General features: G+C 39.3%; 1 protein-coding gene and 1 long non-coding RNA gene across 2 annotated transcripts in view; one reads left to right on the top strand and one right to left on the bottom strand.

Annotated features, from left to right (window-relative positions):
• The first annotated feature begins 2,517 nt into the window (after positions 1–2,517).
• Positions 2,518–8,609, top strand: LOC111827371. The gene is made up of 3 exons (XR_002830884.1): positions 2,518–2,712; positions 5,973–6,122; positions 8,386–8,609. It is a non-coding gene; the product is annotated as an uncharacterized LOC111827371 (long non-coding RNA).
• Positions 8,610–15,543: 6,934 nt separating this feature from the next.
• TSPAN8 (tetraspanin 8) overlaps positions 15,544–23,328 on the bottom strand; it is a 31,496-nt gene continuing 23,711 nt past the window's right edge. The window contains exons 7-9 of the mRNA XM_023759464.1: positions 22,887–23,021; positions 20,064–20,147; positions 15,544–15,831 (exon numbers count right to left, since the gene is read on the bottom strand). Of these exons, the coding sequence (XP_023615232.1) occupies positions 15,778–15,831; positions 20,064–20,147; positions 22,887–23,021 (273 nt within the window). The 3' untranslated portion in view covers positions 15,544–15,777. The remainder of the gene's footprint in view (positions 15,832–20,063; positions 20,148–22,886; positions 23,022–23,328) is intronic.

The raw sequence follows: 23,328 nt of genomic DNA, 5'->3' as shown, positions 1-23,328 counted from the left end.
TAGAAAAATGGGGGAAAATATGTGCTGTTAGAAGTCAGAATTATAATTTTCAGGGAAGAGGGCAGTGACTGGAAATAGTAATGGAGATAGTGGAGAAATGTTCTACTTCTTGATCTCAGTACCAAGGTGTTCAGTTTTTGAAAGGTCTTTGATATGTACACTTTTGTATTAGTTAGTGTTTTTTTACATAATAAATTACTCAAAACTGGAGGCTAAAAGCGACAATAAATAGTTCTTATATTTGGCAATTTCTTTGTGCCAGGAGGAGAGGCTTAGCTGGGTTGTTCTGGCTCAGGGTCTCGGGAGGCTGCAGGCAAGTCTCTGAAGGTGTCCAGGCTGATTCACTCGGAGGCTGTTGGCAGGGGCCTCACTTCTCACCACATAGATCTCTCCATAGGGCAGCGGTTCTCAACCTGTGGGTCGCGACCCCTTCGGGGGTCAAATGACCCTTTCACAAGGGTCGCCTAAGACCATCGGAAAACACATGTATAATTACATATTGTTTTTTTGATTAATCACTATGCTTTAATTATGTTCAATTTGTAGCAATGAAATTGGGGGTCACCACAACATGAGGAACTGTATTAAAGGGTCACGGCATTAGGAAGGTTGAGAACCACTGCCATAGGGCTAGTTCAGTGTCCTCCCAACCTGGTATCTGGCTTCCTCCAGAGCAAGTGCTTTGAGGGCAAGGAGGGAGCCATCATGCGTTTTTTGACCTAATTTCAGAAGTCACACTGTCCCTTTCATCACTTTCTAGCCAATAGAAATGACTCACTAATTTGGACCCACCTTGAAGGGGAACAGAATTGGGCTTTACCTTTGGAGGAAGAAGTAGTAAAGAATTTGTGCATACATTTTAGAAATTTCAACCGGGTAGATCATTTTTCTGAATACATATCATACTTCAAGTAGAGGTTAAAAATATACAATTTAAAAGTATTCTCTAAAATATGCATTGTTAGGGATTTTTCATCCCTGTATCTGATATGTCTTCTATATTCAGGAAGCTCTGTTAATTTAACTTTTTAAGTCTCTCAGCATATTCTCCCCACCTTTTTCCCAACAACACCCAGTCCTACAGCCCTCCCCTACCCAGGGAAGTCAGAGTGATTCATCTGATGGTAACCGGGGATAAATAAACTGGGCCTACTTGGCTTAATTTCCCCTTTGGAAGCTGGCATGTCTCCTGGATAACTCACTCCATGGCAGGATTTTATAGTTTGGGGAGTATCTCAACCCAACATGTGGTGTTTGTGCTTTGAACACTAGAAAATAAAATTGGAAATAGAATTTGTGGACCATGTCAAGAGGATTCTCCAAGGACTTGCATTGATGGACCATGGACTTGAATGTGTGGGTAAAGAATGCTCTTGGTGCCCTGACCAGTTTGGTTCAGTGGATGTTGTGTTGGCCTGTGGACTGGAGGGTCCCGGGTTCAATTCCAGTCAAGGGCATGTGCCTTGGTTGCAGGCACATCCCCAGTGGGGGGGGGGGTGCAGGAGGCAGCTGATCAATGTTTCTCTCTCATCGATGTGTCTAGCTCTCTATCCCTCTCCTCTCCTCTCTGTGGAAAATCAATAAAATATATTAAAAACAAAACAAAACAAAAACGAATGCCCTTGGTGGTTCGGAAAGTCTTATGTATACCATGCCTAAGGGTTTTTCTTTGTGCGGCCAGCATTTACCTGTTGCAGCTTGACCTTGACAGCTGATTGTTTCTTTATGGCCATTTTGTCCACAGGCCAGAGGCTGTGTTGTAGAGGCAGGACTGTGCACCTGGGCAGCTCCACACAAATCTTTGGGCCACACAGGCCTCAGCAAAGCACGGAGGTGGGAGGACCTGGGCTGGGTTGAGGAGGTACAGTTCAAATTTCAGGAAAGGTGTGTGTGCTAGACAATGTCAGCCAAATGGTCCAGGCTTTATAACCACCACCACCACTCCTCCCTCCCCCAGCCCGCCACACACACACCCAGGCCTCTTACTTCTTAGGCACACCTGAGGCAAAAATTCAAGTCTAAAGAAAACATCCTCATTCCACACTAGACAGTGGGAGGCAGAACAAGGTTTTGCTGCTTTCAATGCAAGACTGCTGAGTCCCAACTGGGCCAGGGAACACTGGGGAGATGACATCCACGGGTTGGAATTGTTTGTTCACATCTCTAGAAAGGCAGGACTTGACCAGCTATTCCAAGTCCTGCTCTGAATCAAGGACCAAGACAGAACCTGTGGAAGGTCGGATGTTGAATTTATGGAGTTTGTACACAGGCTCAAGAGTGGAAAGTATTTAACACACGGGGTGTGTTTCAAGGTGATCCTGGGATTGTAGGTGGCATGCAGGTGCTCTGAAGGAACACGCCTGAGAAAATGTACGGAATTCAACAGCACAGAACAAAAGGTACTGGGAGCAGATACTAGTTCTCACTGGACTCTTCTAAGGGCCTGGTTCCCGACTGCAGCTGCACGTTGTAATCACCAGTTAATTAAAACTCTCTAGGGGTAGGACCCAGGCATTGGTACTGAGACACTGACTTGGCAAAAAGTATGTAAAATTATGTAACCTTGAGCTTGGTTCTGGGAACTGGACTTGTGGGTTCTAAGTCCGGTGATGAGCCCGACTCTGTGTGATGGCATCTACTAAATGAATGATGGTGCCGGCAACCACTTCCTCTCATACATGATGTGGTCTTTCCTTTTCCTAGGATGTTTGGGTAAGTTCCGTAAGGAATTTTAATTATTTTATCAACATTGTTTCATAACAGTAGGTAATCCAACATTGCAATTTATTTCATCCATCTCAGAAAAGTCTACGTGAACAGAGTTGTTTTTTGGATTCTAAGTGGTCTCATAAATCCCAACATTGTTCCTTCTGTTTCCCCTCCATTGACTAAAAAATACAAGTGTCTCATTCTTTAACCAGGACACATTGCTACCGTTTAACCATAAAGATATAGGATAATTACATATGAGAGCAATCTGGGTGGTAGGAAAAATAGAATTTCTGCTTTATATTTGTCAAATATATGCCCTTGCTAAGATATTTTTAGATTTTTTTTTTTTTGGCTGGATGCTTCCCAGGAAAGAAAATTGGTTCTTCCATATGAAACTTGCTCTTTTTATCTTAGGATTTTTAGGTCATTAGATCTTTAGAAAGTACTTTTCAAAGTCCAGAATTTTAAACCACTGAGGGATCATTAATGAGGATAAAGAAGGCACTGGGGGTTTAGCCAGCATCACACAGAGCCAGGCTCGCAGCCTGACTTACAACCCCTGGCTCCAGCTTCCAGAACCAGGAGACTCTGCTTTTCCCAGTTCGGCAAGTACTCACCACATCCTACTGCGCATTATACACATTTGATACTCATTTCATTTCACAGTATTTAGTGGGCTTAGTTTGCTTGACTTGCCTGTCTCTATAGTAAGCAATTTTTTCAGTTATGGTATTAAAAAAATAAGCCCAGTTGCCAGTTATTATGGCTTCCAGTGATTATGAACTAACCAAAGATTTCTTGCTTGTCTCTTACATTCCTAACCATTTTCATCTCAAATTTTGCCACGAACCCTAACCTGTTTTCCAAAATCACAATTTCTTCAGAGAACAACATGTTCTACTGGACTTATTTGAAATAGTGTCACAAATTGCTTTTGGAGCTGTGGTGAGCCAGGTGCAATGTCATGTTCGCCTAGTTAGTTACTGCTCTTGGCTTTGCCACAACTGATGCTCAGATTATATTAAATAGACATGACTTATTTGGGTCTCACCTTGCTGGCAGAGCTGGCGGAGCTGTCTCTCCACTCAACGCGATGCATGCTCTTTAACAACATGCTGATTCCCGGATTAAATCCTCTTCCAATACTGTCTGTCATCCGATGTGGCTTAGTTCCTGGCCCATTATCCCTCCCATGTCTCTTTGGTTCCATTGCTTAACATGAGCATTGGACAGCACAGCCATGGAAAGAGCTTCTGTGCCAAAGATTTATCATTTTGTGAAAGAGTTTGTATCAAAATTCATTTAAAAAACTCAGAGCTTTAAAGATGAAGTCCTTGACAGCCCTAAACTTTTGCAAAGTGTAAAGAAGCTTCATAATCAAAACCAAAACTAGAGAAGTGAGTATTTAAATTCTAATGCTAATTCTATTTACTCTTATAATAATGATATGATAGCTACTAACACTTATTGAGTACTAACTCTATGTTCCAAATATTGTGCATGGATTGGTTTATTTAATCTCACAACAGCCTCACAAAGATTTTTTTAGATCTCTGATAAGGAGAAGGCAAAGAAAAAATTACAATCCCATGATCACTCAGCTCCTAGATGGTGAATACATGATTTGAACCCAGACAAATCAGATTTCAGATTCCATAGCTCTTAATCAGCACCCATCGTCTCTTTCTATTACCAAAGAAGTGGAAACTAAACAAAGTGGAAACTAAACAAAGTCCTCTCATGAAAAGTGACAGGACATTCTAATCTCTTGGAGTCCATTTACTTGGTTGCTAGTTTTAGAACTTACCAACTTTTGCCCTAACTGGTTTGGCTCAGTGGATAGAGCGTTGGCCTACCGACTGAAGAGTTCCAGGTTCGATTCTGGTCAAGGGCACGTACCTTGGTTGCGAGCACATCCCCAGTAGGGAGTGTGCAGGAGGCAGCTGATCGATGTTTCTCTCTCATCAATGTTTCTCTCTATCCCTCCCTTCCTCTCTGTAAAAAAAAAAAAATTCAATAAAATATATATTTTTAAAAATAACTTACCAACTTTAATTTATGGATGTGGCCATTTTAATGTCTTTAAAAATGTAAGCACTATTTCTTATTCTTTCATTCACTAATCATTGATTGGGCAACCATCTGTCAGGTATCATGCAATGCATGGGTAAGAATAAAATCTAAAAAGACATATTCCCTGCCTCAAATTGTTCCCAATCAAAAAAAAAATACATGGAAACACAGCCTTGTAATACAGTGTGATAAATGTGATGCTGAAGGTGTACACAAAGTATAAGGGTGGGGAAAGGAGAACACATTTGGATTTATGGTCATTTGTTAATATATTTTGATGTTCAAGTGTCACCCTCAACAATTCAATGACTCTGGAAAGAATCTAAAACTATATTTTAAAAACAAATTATCTCTTTTCCCCAAGAGATGTACTATAGCATTGTGGTTTAAGAATGTAAGCTGGATAGCTGGGTATGAAACCTGGGTCTATTAATTTTGGGCAACTTAACCTCCCTAAGGCTCAGTTTCATTATCTGTACAATGAGGATAATAACTTTAGTAACAGAGCTGTTATGAGAATTGAATGTGATATATGTGAATTCCTCAGAGCAGTACCTAACATACAATAAGTACTATATGTATTTGCTATTGTTATTATAATTATTAATAAATATGTTGATAGTCAATGAAAGAGCTTTGTAAGGTAAAATTGAATACCTTTCTTCAAGTGGACCAGGTGATATTAAAACAACACACGTATACTTGTTGAGCTTCTAATTAATATTCTAGGTGCCATGCCAGGGTCTGGAAAACAAATTCGATTCAGGAGTACTCAGGAAGTTTATAATAAAATGGAGGCAACAAAATACTAGCCAAAATATATTAGAATACATGGTATTTAAACGCAATGTGCGATGGGAAAATGCAGATGAGCAGAAAATTAAATCAGTCTTGATGGATTCAGAAAAGCTTTATTGAGGAGGTGACATTTGAAGCAGCTGTTGAAGGAATCCAGCAAAATGAGTACCAAGGTCAGCCCAGGCACAGGGAGCATCATGGCAAAGATATGAAGGGATAACAGAAGAATAGAAAGTGAAGACTCATGGGATACATATAGACGGGTGTCTGGAGATGAGCAGGGAGAAGTGAAATTCTTATGAAAATTCTGTAGTCAATTCTAATTTGGGGAGAGAGTAATGTAACAACATAACATCTGCATTTTAGAAATTTTTTTTTTGTGGTACCAGGGGAAATGGATTTGAAGAGGGAACAAACAAGGATAGAAAAACTCATCAAGAGATTATTACAACAATCCCAAAGAGAAATGATGATGGCCAGAACTAAGGCTGTGACTAGCACGAAAGGAAGAGAGAAGATAGAAGTATCAACAAAACAAGGTGACCAATTAAATGTGGTAGATAAAGAGATGTTCGATGTGACTCTGAGATGCCTGCTCTGAGTCACTAATTTTTAATGCTGATAACCAATATCGAACAAGGCAGAAGGAAAAGAAGATATGCCTATGCCATCTCTATCTAGCAGCTAAAATTCCCCAACCAGGGATATGGGTTTTGAAGACTTGAGAGTTCACTAGGGATTTGGAAATAGTTAGGATCAACAGGAATAGAAAGTAGAATAAAAAGACTAAGACTAGACTAAGACTAGATCCCAGAGAAACTCCCAACTTCTAACAGTGTCCAGAAGAAGAAGAAAAAAGAACAGAATACAGATTAGTTTTAAAGGAGCAGCCAGAGTGATGAGTACCTGACTGTAGCAGTCAGAGAGATGGTGAGAGAGCAGGAAGCAGATGGAAAAGGGGAACAAGAACAGAAGGCAGTAGAATTGTGGAAGCTACAGGACAATATTTCAAGTAAGTTGTGGTGACAGGAGACAAAGAGAACAAGAAAAGAGTAGAAGTCAGTACTGTCAATTCATAGAAACAGGAACAGAGAGTAAGTAAACTCTATTTTAAGTGCCCATTGTGGGGAGGGGAGTAGAGGGCTATATAGGGTATAGAGATAGAAACTTAATCTGAGCCCGTCTCTGAAAACCTCAGTGCTGAGATATGGTGGGGGAGTTGAAGGAGCCAATCTGATTATTGTTCATAAGGCCCACAGTTGCACAGGTAGCACCATAGGAAAGACCTCACATCTTTCAGTCTCATGGCCACTGCTGGGACTAATCCATACTTGAGGTGGAGAGCAAGACTTTTCCTCTTAGGTTGGTGCCACAGCTGGGACATGTTGCTGTTTGGAACCTTCCCGCCCCGCTCTAGACATAGATGTCTTTCCTTCTTTGAGTGCTTCCTGCCTTCCAGGATACTAGTCCAGCAGTCTTACTTCCACACAGAGAGGCCGAGAGATAGAGAAAGGAAGAAAGAAAGAAAGTAGAAAGAAAGGAAGGAAGGAAGGAAGGAAGGGAGGAAGGAAGGAAGGAAGGAAGGAAGGAAGGAAGGAAGGAAGGAAGGAAGGAAGAAAGAAAGAAAGAAAGAAAGAAAGAAAGAAAGAAAGAAAGAAAGAAAGAAAGAAAGAAAGAAAGAAAGAAAGAAAGAGAAAGAGAGAAAAAGAGAGAGAGAAACTCCCACATTTTGTCCTCTCATTCTCTTCTGCCCACAGTTTGGGTCTGGGAGATACATATTCTAAGTTGGTGAGGGACCAGCAATGCCTCAAACTCTCCGCCTTGCTTCTCCCAAATATTTGGCTATTCCCCAAATTTATCAAATATCTCTGAACAGAACACACAAACTTGAATGTGTACCACAGCTGCACAGGTGACATAGATGAATGAGAGGCCCATGGTAGCCATGTCAAACTGGAGCTCTAGCAGCCCATTCAAGGGGCAGGCATTGTAGAGCTCTAGCCAATTCCTCTCCATGAAAATGCAGATCCACCTGTGCCTGATCTCCCAGAGTTTTATATTAAGTATCCCAATTTTAAGTGCTAGGAACTATTTATACACCGCGAAGCAATACAGAACACCTCTGAAAGCAAATGCAGGCCAAATCCCATGAGTTTAAGACAACTGCCTCAAAATGTTAAGTTCTCAAATGCAAAAGCTAGAAGCACTGCTGATTATTTCTGCTTTCCTCTCTATCCCTTCCTCCTAGAGCAGTGATTCTCAACCTTCCTAATGCCACGACCCTTTAATACAGTTCCTCATGTTGTGGTGACCCCCAAACATAAAATTATTTTCGTTGCTACTTCATAACTGTAATTTTGCTACTGTTATGAATCGTAATGTAAATATCTGATATGCGGGATGTATTTCCATTGTTACAAATTGAGCATAATTAAAGCATAGTGATTAATCACAAAATAATATGTAATCATATATGTGTTTTCCAATGGTCTTAGGCGACCCCCAAAGGGGTCTTGACCCACAGGTTGAGAACCGCTGTCCTAGAGGGTCCCTACTACGTGCTTGATCACTGTGGAAGTTTAAGGGTGGTGGTGAGATGGGAAAGAAAGACCAAGATGAAAGTGTATAGCTTAGTATGTCAAAAGTATTACACAGCAACACAAGATAAAGAAGAATTCAAGCCAAAAATGGGCAGAAAACTAATTTATTGTACATTTTTATACAGCCAATAACATACATGTGTTATCTCACTCATCCTTATAATGATCCCAGTAACTATGAATCATTATCCTCAATTTACAGGTGAATAACTGAGCTTCAAAGGGATTAAGCAACGTGGCTGTGGTTACACAATGATGGAGCTGGAATTTAAACTCAGATATTTTTTATTGCAAAAGTCATGTTCCTATTCAAACTGCTTTCCAAATGGCTGAGTGCTCACATAATGAGAAATGTGGGCTTTGCTAATATAAAATATGAATGTGTTTAGGGCCATCTGTTTCTCTCCATTCCAATACCCATTACCATTTTCCTTGGGGAATAATATACGTTTTGGGAGCTGGCCCCTGTCACTGCTCCAATGATGGTAGCTCCTATTTCATTCCATCCAAGCTCTTCCTCCAAATCTCTTTGTTCTTCCATACTTGTAAATTGCCTGATCAATAATGTTGCTTAAAATGGATTTTTCTTTACATATATCCCTAGTCCTATGCTAGATTTTGGTATATTTTTGTTACTGATGAAACTAGCATCACTAATTCTAGAATTTGAAAAACAAAAAACAACCTATGTATCTACTTTGCACACTCATGGAAGATACCATTTCTATTCAACATTGCACTAAAGGTCTTAGTCAATGAAATAAATCAAGAAAAAAAAGAAATAAAAATGTGTAATTATTGGAAAGGAAGAAATAAAGCTGTATTATTAGCCAAGCACACAGTGACATACATAGAAAATACACAATATAATCTAAGATAAATTATTAAAATTAATTAATAAGTTTAGCAAAGTTACCAGATTCAAAATCAACACAAAAATGTGTTTCTTCTCTTTTGACATGTTTTTATTTATTTAAGAGAGGAAGGGAGAAGGAGAGAGAGATAGAAACATCAATGATGAGAGAGAATCATTGATGGGTCACCTCCTGCACGCCCCACACTGGGGATCGAGCCTGCAACCTGGGCATGTGCCTTGACTGGGAACTGAAACATGACCTCCTGGTTCATAGGTCGACACTCAACCACTGAGCCATGCTGGCTGGGCCAAAAATTGTATTTCTATATTCATTTATTTATCCTAAGGATGTTTTATAAATTTTGTATGAAAAGGCTTGCAATTAGTTATTATATTTATTTTTAGGTATTTAACATTTCATGATTCTTTGTAAATGATTTTTTAAAAATTCCAATTTGTACTATTTATAGTTGATATAAAAACAATTTTGCATGTGGTGACATTGAATCCAGCAACTTTGCTAAACTTACTTATTAATTTAGACAATTAAAGGATTTCTAACAGAAAAATGCTAAAACATTATTAAAAACAATTAAAGAAATCTAAATAATTGGATAGGTATACCATGGATAGGGAGACTCAATGTTGTAAAGATGTAAACTACAGATTCAAAATAAAAATTCTAGTAGGAGTGTGTGTGTGTGTGTGTGTGTGTGTGTGTGTGTGTGTGCGTGTGTGCGCGCGCGCAAACTGACAAGCTTCTTCTAAAATTTCTATAGAAACATGAGGGCAAAGAATAACCACATCACTCAACAACAAAGTGAGAGAGCTTCTTCTATAAGCCTTATAATGTTCAACAGCAGGGTACTGGCCCAAGGATAGAACAAAACAGAGTTCAAAAGCAGACCTTGATGCAATTTGGGACAATATCCCACCTTTGCCAGTGGCTCATGGTGTTTGTCTAGGACAGAACTAACTCTCCAAGGAAGGTGCTTAGGAATGGTTTGTATTGTCATCCAACACCACCATCTCAGTGTGTTTTCCAGTCTGGGCTACAGAAGTTACATTTTTTTTCAATTATGCACATTTTTTTCAATTATGCACATTTTTTTCAATTGTGACTCATGTTCAATTTAGAAGACAGGCATCAGAGAGGGTCTCTTTGATAAAATACGATAAAATTCTACTCTAATGCTCTATGTGGGGTCCAATAAATTTAGTCTCTTAAAAGATGTTCTTATGTTTTTGAAAGATTAACTAAAAATGAAAGCAGCCTGCTGCTGTAGAAGACTCACTAATTAGTGTACACTGTGTGTGTTTGCTAGCTGTGGTAAAGAGGAGTTTCACTACAGTAGGTGGTGGTAAATAAAACATTTTACTTGGGCTCATTATATGCCCATAAATATCTGCAATATATCAGTAACAGAGACAAAGAAAGAAAGAATATTGAATAGACCATTAGTTATTTCTACCTCAGGAGGGATTGTGAGAGATCAGATAGGATGGTAGCCACAGGGAAGCAGAAAAATGGACAGATTTGAGAAGCATTTGTCAAAACATAATATATATTTTATATATCTAAATGAGTGCAATTGTATAATTTCTACATTTTTCTTAATTAGAAGAAACATTTCTACCTACATCGAGTTATCAATTTGACCACAGTTTCTTTTTATTTTTTTCTTGCTGTGTTCTCAAGTAATTTAATAAAATGTAATATGTTTTTTTAATATTGTGGTTCGTTCTGGGAAGCATGAAGGTAAAAGATGAGCTTACTCTTAAATCTGATTCCAATATCCTTCCCTTATAATTACCTTCAGTACCAAAGATCAAAATTAAGACTTCAATAAAATATCATAAGCAGATAAATATCTTCTAGATAAAAGTTCTCATTTGGAGTTGATGAGACTTAAGTGACTTGCAAAAATCACACAGTCATCAAGTTCAGAGCCGGGCCTAAAACGACTCCTGACCCCAGTGCAGTTCACTCTCCATGATAACAGGCCCCTCCTACCCTGGGGCAAGAGGCCATGTTATTCAGATGTGATTCTCTAAAGCAGGGTTTCGTAAGCACAGCACTATGGACATTTTGGACTATGTAATTCTTTGTTATGGGGGCACATTCCTGTGCATGGTAGGATGTTTAGAAGCAGCCCTCGTCTCTACCCACTAAAGGCCAGTAACATTGCCCTTCCACACCAGCTGTGACAATCAAAGTATCTCCAGACATTGCCCACTATCCTGAGAGGCACATGTCTTCCCAGTTAGGAACAACAGCCCTAAAAAGTTCTATCCCTAAAATGCTTTGAATTTTTGTCAAAACAGAAAAAACCCAGGAAACTTTGTACCATGTCTCCTAAGAATATTAAATCTGTTATGCTTTCTACAACTTAATCAGAGTTCAGCACCTGTGTGCTTGCTCTCGAAACCTCCCATTGCTACGACAGTCTTCGCAGTCTGCTCAGTGCAGTCCTTGCCACGTTCAGCTTAGCTTTGAATCAGAGGAACTACATTACTCAGGCGCCCTTGTTTCCTGGTCTCTAGGTGATTTCAGCCAGTGGGAGGTACTGGCAAAAGTCTGGAGTGGGCAGGAGGGAATAAACCTGGGCACTTCTCCCTTTCTCTGTTCTGACAGTAGCCCGTGAGTCCCCTCCTAGACATCCTTCCCTCTGTGGTCCCTGCCATGGGTTCCGTTATCTCGGTCTTTCCAGTCAAAGGGTGGTAGCAACTTCCTATGGTTGCTAATTTCTGGTTTACCTTGCTATCCTGTTTGGCTTCTTCTTCTATCATCTGTATAAACAGTTGCTACGGACTGAATGTTGTCCTCTCCCTCCCCAAATTCAGGTTTGGGCCCTAAGCCTCAGGGTAGCTGTATTTGGCATCAGGAAGTAATTAAGGTTAAATGATATCTTAAAGATGAAACCCTGATCCAATGGGATCAGTGTTTTTTATAAGACACCAGAGAGCTCATTTTTTCTCTCTCTGCCATGTGAGAACCATCAACGATTCTCTCTCATCACTGATGTTTCTATCTATCTCTCTCCCCCTTCCTCTCTGAAATCAATAAAAATATATATACTTAAAAAATAGTACTAACCTAAGAGTGTCATTATGGATTAAATGAGTGACCCCCATGCAAAGTACAAGAAGGTGATTCATCCATAGGCTAGGAAGAGGGCTCTCAGCAAGAATGGGTCTGCGGCATGCTGACGGACTTCCGGCCTCCAGAATGGTGAGAAAATCAGTGTCTGCTGCTTAAGCCCACTAGTAGTGGTCGGCAAACTCATTAGTCAACAGAGCCAAATATCAACAGTACGATTGAAATTTCTTTTGAGAGCCACATTTTTTAAACTTAAACTATATAGGTAGGTACATTGTTATTCACTTAATTAGGGTAGTCCTAAGGCTTAGGAAGAGCCACACTCAAGGGGCCAAAGAGCCGCATGTGGCTCTCGAACTGCAGTTTGCCGACTAGACTATTATAGTGTTTTGTCATTGCAGCCCAAGCTGACTAATATAGCAATTCCCTCTACTATATTTCCATTATTTAAATAGCTAGAGATTTTGTTTTTCTGTTTTATTTCTTTATGCCATTGATACCATAACATGTCCTAATATGTGCCCGACACTATGCAAAGGCACTTCCATATTCACTTCCTCACCCACTTCTCTCAATATCACTGTAAGGTAGGGCAAAATGGTATGATGTAAGGAGCACAGGTTTTGAGTTACTTAGACTGAATCACAAGTCCTCCACTGAACTAGCTGCATAACCTAAGGAAAATTAGTTAACCTCACTGAGCCCTGGTTTCTCGTCTGTAAATTGGATCTAGTAATAGTAATAACCTGCCCTAGCCGGTTTGGCTCAGTGGATAGAGCATCAGCCTTCGGACTAAAGGGTCCCAGGTTTGATTCTGGCCAAGGGCACATGCCCAAGTTGTGGGTTCAATCCCCCCCAGTAGAGGATGTGCAGGAGGCAGCCAATAAATGATTCTCTCTCATCATTGATGTTTCTATATATCTCTCTGTCTTCCTCTCTGAAATCAATAAAAAATATATACTAAAAAAATAGTACTAACATAAGAGTGTCATTCTGGATTAAATCAGTGACCCCCATGCAAAGTACTTAGAATAGTTTAGGCATATAATAAGCTCTCAATAATATAGCTAAAGTATTATTTTTAGCTACAGTTTATTGAGTACCCTTTATGTGCCAAGCCCTCCAATAGGTACTGGGAACATAATGGCAAATAAGAAATAACTAATGCCTTTAAGGACTTGCAGTTTACTAACAGAGGCAAACCATGAACAGGTAATTATAATACAACTAGAGGCCTGTTGCACGAAGATTTGTGCAATAGGCCTTCTTTCCCCTGGCTGCCAGCACCAGTTTTCCTCTGGCACCCGGGACCCAGACCTGCACTCCGGCCACCGCCTTCCATCTCTGCTCTGGACACAGTCTTCGCTGGAGCTGGAGCCTTCAGTCTTTGCTCCTCGCTCTGGCGGGAGTCTTCAGTCTCTGGCCAGAGCTGCTCCTGTAGCTCCTTCCGCACCCCCATCCTCTCCCTCATAGCTTGATTGCTGCTTCACCTGCAGACCTCACCCCAAAGGGCTCCTGGGTTCCAGGTTGCTGCCTTGCCTGTGGCCTGGCTTCCCGATCATGATCACGATCACAGGCCTCAGGCAGGGCGGCTCCTGGCTCCTGGGGTGCTGCCTTGCCTGCGGCCTGGCTTCCCGATCATGATCATGATCACGGACACAGGGTCCCACCGCCCAGGACTGCACACGGGGGTCCTGGCTTGGGGCGGGGCTTAGGCAGTGCGTTTACACTGCCAAGCCCCGCCACCCAGGGCCACACACGGGGGTCCCAGCTGGCGGCGGGGCTTAGGCGGCACATGGGGACCCGGATGGCGGCTGGCGCTGGCCCGCCTGCCTGCAATATGCAAATTAGCCGCCATCTTTGTTGGTGGTTAATTTGCATATCACACTGATTAGCCAAGGTGTAGCGAAGGTACAGCAATTACCATGTTTGTCTATTATTAGATAAGATATGGAAAATTGATTAATAGACATGTCACGGGAAAGCCAAATAATGATTCTCAGCCAAGGCTTGGGAGACAAGAGTCAAGGTTTGTGTCCCAGTCTTGCCAGTTACTAATGGTTTGGCTCTGGGCTGAGAGCTCTAATTCTCTATTTTCTCACCAGCAAAATGAGAATAATAATAGATAGTATTTGCCTCATAAGAATGTGGTGAGAAGAAATGAGGTAATAAAAGTAGAGTTTCTGGGACATGGCCTGTGCTCAGAGGACAGTTACCTTTACCATCAATAGGGGAGCACAGAATCAGGCTGTGTAACCCAGCCAGCACTCCCTCAAGTTTTCCACTCCTTGCTGGTCACTCTCATCTACTTGACAACGACTGCCTTTCTTCCTCTTTCTCCTGCTCAGAAGAGGAGTGCAGATACAGACTTAAAAATGTACAAGGATGTTTATAGCAGCTTTATTCACAATAATGCCAAATTGGAAGCAAATCCAACAATGCCTGTCAACAGGAGGATGGATAAATACATTGTGATATATAGTCCTCTACAATGAAATACTACATAACAATGAAAATTAACTACAGTTGCATGCAACAATATAGATGAACCTCACAAACAGAATGTTGAAGAGAAAGAAGCCAGAATGCAAATTTGACTATTCCATTTATAGAATGTTCAAGAATAGGCAAAGTGAATCTGTGGCCATAGAATAAATTCAGAAGAGTGGTTATCTTTGGGGAGGTATTAGCTGAGAAGGGCGGTGACATACTAGTAACTGTTTAACAACCAGCTCTTGGGAAAAAAAATCCCCAATTGTATGCCATTTGCCAGTTTCCATCGTGTAAATACTCCCACCACCATGGATTTAAAGCACTGTGTGATGCCTCTGAGCACAGAGTGGGGAAGAGACCCTTATGGATGGTCTGCTCTGTCATAGCACTGGCAGGTGGCATGCAGGGGCACTCTGGTGTGCTGGAAGTGTCCTGTATCCTGATCTCATCATGCTTACACAGGTGCATACTTAAGATTGTTCACCTTATTGTGTGTCTCTTATACCTCAAGAAAAGGTAGAATGTAAAAATGTCTGTGAGAACTAGAACGATAGAAGCCGTTGTAACTATGTTCCAGAGAACGTCCAGAGAGGAATCAGAGAGTCAGTGGCTGGAAAGATGGCACTCACATATTCTTGTCCCCTAAATAGAGAGAAAAGAGAGACGCCATCCGTAGACATTGGCATAAATAGCAAAGAGCCAGCCCACTCTCTCAGTCTTTCAAATTGTGACTTAATCTTATCACTAATGGCTGAGACACCACACAAAACAGTGTTGCTTCTGAAGAGCCTAGATGCACTGCCTTGACTACCTGTCACTCAGAGATGGCTATTCCCCTGGCTGGCTCCAGATGAATGTTTTAAGCACAGTACCATCTGAACACAATGATCGGACACAAAAAAGCACCAATGTAAAGAATGTCACTTTTATTTTGAGTAAAAATGCACATTTATATTACTTTTCTAGCATCACTAAAATCCTAAGTATATTCAATATGTCTGGAAGATAACTAAAGTCTAGCTAAATAAGAAATTTTAATAAGACAGCTGCTCCTAACATAGACAGCACTCATATATTTAAAGTTACAAAGGCAAAGCAACCATTTTAAGGAGCTTGACTGATGATAGCTCGACATATCCACAGATTCACTTGTTCCCAATCTGGCAGAACAGGACCATAGAAAATACCAGACCAAGTATCTAGAAAACAAAACAATAGAGTTAACATGGAATTCAAGGTAAAATGCATTATAAATAGACAGAAAAAACATTATATAGGAAAAGATTCTGGCTATGGACTGTTTTAATCTTTTTAACCTACGTCATCTCTCTTCCTGGGAAATTAGAGACTCCCATGGGACAAGAGAACATTGAGAAAGTTCTCTGAGTGAACTGTTTTAATCAGGGTTTTCTGCTGCCAGTCCACCTCTAATTTGCCCAGTCTGGTTGTTCAGTAGCTGCTGTCCCCAGAGCACTCCAACTTTGGGGGACACACACCCTTCTGTGGGGCATCTGCCCCAGAGCTCAGGGGAACTCGGGCCTCTGGACGCTCAATATACCTATTGCTTCCATGAAACAGCTATGATCTCTGGGTTAGATCATCTGCATACAAATCAAGGAGTCTAGAATTTCTCTTGCCATAGTGAGGGCATTGCCAAGAGGAGTGAAAAAAAGTAACATTTAAAACACAACAACAAACTTCTAAATCTATGGAGAATAGCTTAATTTAGAAATTTCCTCTGAAGTGAACAAACAGAGCTGAAAATCTGGGGCATAGTTTCCCATTTATTAAGTGGCTCTCCCAAGAATGAGGCATCTCAAAACTTGCCCTAAGTGTCTTTGCAGTTGGTGACTCGCATGCCGTGGCTTTGATGTAGAAATGACAGAAGGACCTGTGTGTTTTACCATTCAAAAGTTTTCCTCCCCACCAGCCTGCTTTGAGGGGAGGCAGGAGGAGGGTGAGCTGCTACTTATGCTGAGTCATCACAAGTGCTCCTACTATATTGAGAATATTAAGAATTTGTTCCTGAAAATGCATTTCAGATGAGAACTACTGCCCAATATTTGTCGCCTTAAAAAAATAAAAAAGAAAAAAAGCAGACACCAGCTCTCTGAAAAAAAATAATGATTTTCATTCAGAGTTTCTCAAAGTCATTCTTTTAGAATGACTTCAAAAAGCCTTGAAATTTAGTCTTTTTGCCTTGATCCCAAGCCTCAAGTCTGGGAGACAGGTATCAGGAAAGAATAAAGAACATGGGCAAAATACTGAGATAAGGCAACTATCATCTTTCATCATCACATCCTTGATAGAAGCCTGATATTTATCAGCTGAACAGACAGTTAATATCCCACTTTCTTGCACTTCGCTGCCTCTGAAAAAATTTTTTTTATCATTGTTCATAAAAATAGCAGGTAATTAAAACAAGATCCATCATATGGTAATGTATGCGAAGACTCAGGATAAACTTGCTATACGTAATGTGCATGAGTTCCCCTATTCTGGAAAAGTCTAAAAAAATGTAAAGTTATCATTTTTCTCTCTCTTAACTATGCTATTCTTGGGACCTTCTGTCAGGATAACGTTTATCCTACAAAGTGATGACTACCAGTGTCAGTGCCCTTTTTTCTTAGTTGAAATGAGAAGAGAAAGTGCTGATCATTTTTGTGCTTGTAAGTTCTATAGTCAAATACGGAGAGGTATGTTATGATGGTCTGATTATTTAACTTGGAATAATGAAAATTCCAAGAATGTCTATAGCATTTTCTTGCAAAATAAAGCATTTTGCATAGATTCATAGCATCCTCTCTAAGAAGAATTGCCCAGGTATGTGGTCTTACTTAGAGTCTTGAAAATGACTATTGGCCCACTCCATCAGAGCCTATGCATAAACAGACTAATGCCAACAGTCTAAATGTCCAAGGGTCATGTTTTCATATGATGTTTTAATGGAGATAGTTTGAATATATTTTATGCATGGAGATATTTGCCCTTGTTTCCTTCTTAAAAATATTTATTAGAGATATTTTTTCTCTCTGTGAGTCTTTGTGTTTACTTAAATGTAAACTTGGGAAACAAGGCCTAGGTATTAAGCCTTAGAAACGGGCCTAAGTGTTAGTCAACTAGGAATAATAAGTATAAGATAGACTAATGTACATTTTTGGATACATTTTATAGGCTGAATATCAGACTATTTTCAAGGCTATAGTTCTTTTTTAAAAAATATATTTTATTGATCTTTTACAGAGAGGAAGGAAGAGGGATAGAGGGCCACAAACATCGATGAGAGAGAAACATCGATCAGCTGCCTCCTGCACATCCCCTACTGGGGATGTGCCCGCAACCAAGGCACATGCCCTTGACCGGAATCGAACCTGGGACCCTTCAGTCCGCAGGCTGATGCTCTATCCACTGAGCCAAACCGGTTAGGGCAAGGCTATAGTTCTTTAAACCAATTATCATATCTACATATAGTCTAGAAATCACACTAACTGGCATAACTAAAAATGTTAGATTTTATGATATTAACATATATAAATTTCATACCCATAAAAAGGTATTTCCCTGATCATATATTTAGAACACTCAATAAAATATCTAAATATGTAACAAACACATGGATATACCAACTTCATAGACTATATTACTCCTCTTGTAATCTTACTTTCCATTACATGTATTTAGATTCTTGGCAATGCCTTTGAATATGATATACAGTGGGGCCTTGACTTACGAGTTTAATTTGTTCCGAGACCGAGCTCGTTAAGGAGCTCGTTAACTCAAATTACTCTGTCAACTCAAAGCAAAAAATCGGCTGAGAGACAGCTGGTATCTCAAAAAACTCGTTAGTCGGGACACTCGTAAGTCAAGGCCCCACTGTATGAGATATCAAACTCCCCAGTTGATTATGTCCTTATTTTCTCTGGCTTTCCTTTTGAGAAACTTCTTAAAAGCATCTGTGGGTTGTAGCCAGTCATAGTCAATTTGAGTCTAATATGGAATTTGACACATATTGATACTTGCATTGAATACTTCATTTAAAGCCTGCTCTTTCAACCATTCATTTAAAGTCTATTCTTGCAACACATGTGTGTGTGACTTAGGAAAATATGTGAGTGTATGTGTGTGTGATTTCTTTCTCACCTCTAGGGCCACTAGCTCATATTTCTAAATTAACATTAACCCAGAATACAAAGCAGAGAAATAAAAGACATTTCGAAAAAGGAAGAATCAAGAGAAATAGACTTAATACTTTAAGTTTAAGCCAATTATCATATCTACATATAGTCTAGAAATCACACCATTCAACTTCGATCATATGTCAGACGTAGAGAAGGACATCCATGTTTCCAGCAGAGAATGCTTCATATGTAGACCTATTCTGGGCTACCAGAAAGAACACTCAACACCCCAATTTACTGCTAATTGTCCCAACCCCTTTTCTAATGATTGGCTGGGAATTCCACCAGTAACCTTAATGACCACGTAGGACACTAAATTGCTTCAGTCCCAGCTAAAATTCCTTTCTGGCACTGATGTGGCACAAGAGGTAAAAAGGTACCAGAAATCCCAAGGAGGACGCTGTACAGCATTCCATGCAAGTGAAGCAGCAGCCGCTCAGCTGAGCTCACCAGCCCTCAGAGGCGTTAACCAGAGACACCCCACACCTCCTCAGGACTCCTGCCAATGCCCTGCACAGGATGCAAGGGAATTTGACTCACCTGATATCTAAATTCACCAAGAGCTGAGATGATTCCAAAAACCCTTCCCTGAGATCGTTTTATTTCATCTATTTGGCAAACATTTTTAGGCCATGTAAAAAGTATAATTCAGATTCTTTTAAAAAATGCCAAGTAAGGCCATCCAGATAAAAACCCTATTCAGGAATTGTTTTCAACATCAATAATTAAATTGATGAGAGTACATTTGAGAATTTTTACTCAATGAGAACATTAAAGGCAACTGCTTCAAAATTTTAAAACTAATTAGATTTCTGTGGAATGGAATAGCAGGAAAACAGCTCCCCACACTCTTGAGTTCAGTTTTTTTTCTCTTTCAAAATCAGGAGGAGAGATAAGAAAATGTAAAGACTGTGTTTTGGATTTGTCTGGGCTCTTTCTTCTAACTTTAACTCTTACATTAGATTCCAATGGGAAAACGATATGTGGGACTAAGAACTATGTAGAAGTTAATTCAAAATTTATTCCCCAGTAGAGAGATCATTCAAAAATAGGCGTAGCCATGCTCAATTCATACACTTGTAATCCCCTCCCCAGACTCAAGGTTGTCAGAGGGAGAAGCTGGCCCTTGGCACTTGGTACCCAGTGCTTGTCTGAAGGACCTGGTTTTTACTTGGCTCACCGTAAATGTGCTAGCAGGATTAATGGACAAGCAAGGGAATAAATAGAGTAATTAATGAAAGGTTATACTGTACCTCAATAAATGCTATTCCAAATGCTAATCCAATAATTACGAGGAGATTTTTTTTAAGTAACTCTTTTATACGAGTAATGCATGCCTGTTAAAAAATATATACATAAAGTTAACTTTAATCACATTTTGATGACCTTATCAGAATTAAGATTTTTTTTCCCAGTGGGTTGATTTTTTGCACTGTTACCAAGAAACATATTCAACAAAAAGGAATTGGATTATCTCCTCTGCTTCAAACTCCTCCCCCCATCTGAAAGGTTATAGCAAGCACTCGAGGAGCAAAATTTTGCTTCAGCTACATCATTGCTGAATCTAGGGATCTCTAGTTATAAATAATAATTAATAATTTTATCTTAACTGGCAATTTAGAGTTATGACATTGGCTATGTATATTTTTAGGTTTGGAATCTGCAGATTACAACCAGAGTTCTCTGGTTGGGGTTTCAGTTAATTATAGTGAAATGTTTCACTTTTAAAAGGAGGTTTATAAAAATTCCCTTTCTAATACTTATCAGTAATTTTTAGCTATTATGCCCTTAATTGAGATAAAAAAGGAGAATTTTGGAAGTTATCTCTCTACCACATTTTTTTTAATTTATTCAAACCAGTATGCAATTCCAACCTTAAAAAATTTCAAACCAACCTAAAAATTCCAAAAATTGTAAATTACATGAATAATTTTAAAAATGAAAAATACTGCACAATATAATAGTCCTATTATCTGTATTGACAGAAAACATTTCATTCCCATAATAGTCTTATATGTTCAATGGGCTAGCAAAATATTGCTTTTTGTTAAATAAAATATAAGTTTTCCATAAGGTTTTTTTCCCCCTTTGTTCCTGCCTGCGTTTCTCCATTCTCATCTGATCCAAAGTGGTCAACATTAGAAGAAGTGATTACATTATTTAGGGTTAACTATGCGATTAATGATCTATGGAGTCATATTTGTTACGCTTGAGGAGTTTTCTCCCCCATCCCCTTTAGATAACCAGGTTATCTTGGCAAAAGAGAAGGCGGGTGGGGGGTGGGGGAAGAAACAAATTATGGCCATTCAGATTTCTTATTTTTCCAGACTTCTCGCAAATGACACAAGGCAGATGGAAGTATTTTGTGAATTTATGACCATCCTGTTGGGAAACTTGGTGAAGCTATCACCCTGTATTCAGCTGAATTATGTGTGAATTTGGAGGGAATGTCTATTATTTTTGAGGATAATGCTAGGACTTTTCAAAATGTATCCTAAGGAAAAACATCTTTGCATTGAATCTTTACCAGAACACAACAATCTGCAATTTGCTATTGAATTTACCATTTTCATCATCCCAAGCAGAAACTACATTTGCTTATACCATATTTATTTCTCTCTTCCTCATACATACCATGTCACTAACATTAGGTAGAGGAAGGGAGCAGGGAGAAATATAAAAAGTAAGAATAAAATATTTTTACTGGTATTACTTGAACAATGAAAGACAGGGTAGCTGTGTAGTCGAATAGATAACTTCTTCCCCACCTGTTACTTTAAACACCAGTAACCGAAATTCCCTTTCAGAACACAGTCTCCTTCATTGTGATAAGATTAGTAAAAGGGATGTGCTAGTCAGCAGGAGAGACGTTTCTCCTGAGACACTTTCTATGTCCGGAAATGTAATTCATCTCAGTAGCCATTACCAAGCCAATACTAAATTGAAAATAATCTTAAGGCATTACAGAAATTAATTTATTGAATCACATAGCTGTTATAGATCTCGCTTCCATCTAACTATAATCTCCTTGAGGAGCCAGAAGTCTATCTGATTCTAACAAGGGTCTGTCTGACACATAGTAGGCACCCAAGTATAATAGCAAATAAAGGAAACATTAATATCATTCATATCAATTGTCATTTCGTACACAATCCTTTCAGGCGTAAGGAAAAAATTATATAAAACCCTGTGGCAACAGGCAGATATCATGTCCTCTAGGAAGCCATAGCTTGTACCTCCAACCCTGAATTAGATGGTGTCCCATAACACTTACGCTTGCCCCTATCCAAGAAATACCAATAGTTCATTAAATGGAAGTTGCCAAGTTATCTTTCTCTCCTCCCTATTTGGGCTGACCCTGTGCCCTGCACAGAAATTGGTCTCCAATGGATGATAGGAGGTAGTCAAGAAATATGGGATGAATTAAGCAGTAAGAAATATGACATGCATATATTGACATCCACAAGTGACATAGTTAAATAGGACATCTACAACACATAAAAAATAAACCCAGCTTTTTCAATTGACTTTAAATATCTGAGGCAACTTTTAATTGGAGCACTAATGAGACAAAGCAGTAAATAAACATAAATCCAGAGCTGAAACCACTAAAGGCCAAGTCCTTTCTTTAGGCTGATACAGTTACTTGAGAAAGGAATCTTTGATTAGAAAATGGAAGCTTCACTTTTAAAATTAAAGTGAAAATATAGATTTCTAGAATTTATGTTAAAATAGAAAAAAAATGGAGGAGAATAATTAAAGTCACCAAAAAGAGGACAACATAAACATGTATCTGTCAATTTGGACGTTGCTTCCCCTTGCAAGCAGAATGTTGCTTTGATCTATTAGAGTTGAGTTTAAATGATTGCCAGGCTCATAGAAGAAATGAAATACTTTCATCTTTTATATTGGCTTTTATCTTTAAATAAGGATTTCTTTTTTATTTGGGAAATTCCTGGGACGTTTATGTCATGATTCCCATTATAATTGCTGCAATTTAAATTTTTGTGAAGTCTTTCATTTTGAAAAAAAAATGAACAGAACCACTTACTGTGACAAGTTTGATTTGTTCTTACCTCTTGGTAAACAGATTTTCCTTCATATTGTGTACATTGGGAATCTGATGGAGCTGAACATTCACACGACTCAGAATTGGGTTGAAAATTTTGTCCCCAGTCAGAAGCTCCATCGACCAAACCACAACATTTGAACTGTTTGATGAAAAAATAGATATAAAAAGCAGGCACTAAAGAAGATAAAAACATTGTCAATACACTGAATCACATTCTCCTGAAACCATTAAGATGTTTCTTATAAAAAAAATCATATATTTTCACCCACCTCTCTGACTATAAAAGCAAAAATAAAGGACTATTCCTTTTGGTCTTAATATTAGAAAAGGAAAAATAGGTTGCAGGAGCAAAAGTCTGAGGAACTTGGAGATGAAAAACTTACCTTCTAGATTTTAATGATGAAAGAGGAGCAGAATCAGTTCTACTTGGCCTAGATTTTAGGAAA

This window comes from Myotis lucifugus, unplaced genomic scaffold (genome assembly GCF_000147115.1).
Source record: "Myotis lucifugus unplaced genomic scaffold, Myoluc2.0 scaffold_156, whole genome shotgun sequence".
In the NCBI taxonomy this organism is placed as follows: Eukaryota; Metazoa; Chordata; class Mammalia; order Chiroptera; family Vespertilionidae; genus Myotis; species Myotis lucifugus.
Note: the sequence above shows the minus strand (reverse complement) of the source record. Positions and strands in the feature narration are given on the sequence as shown.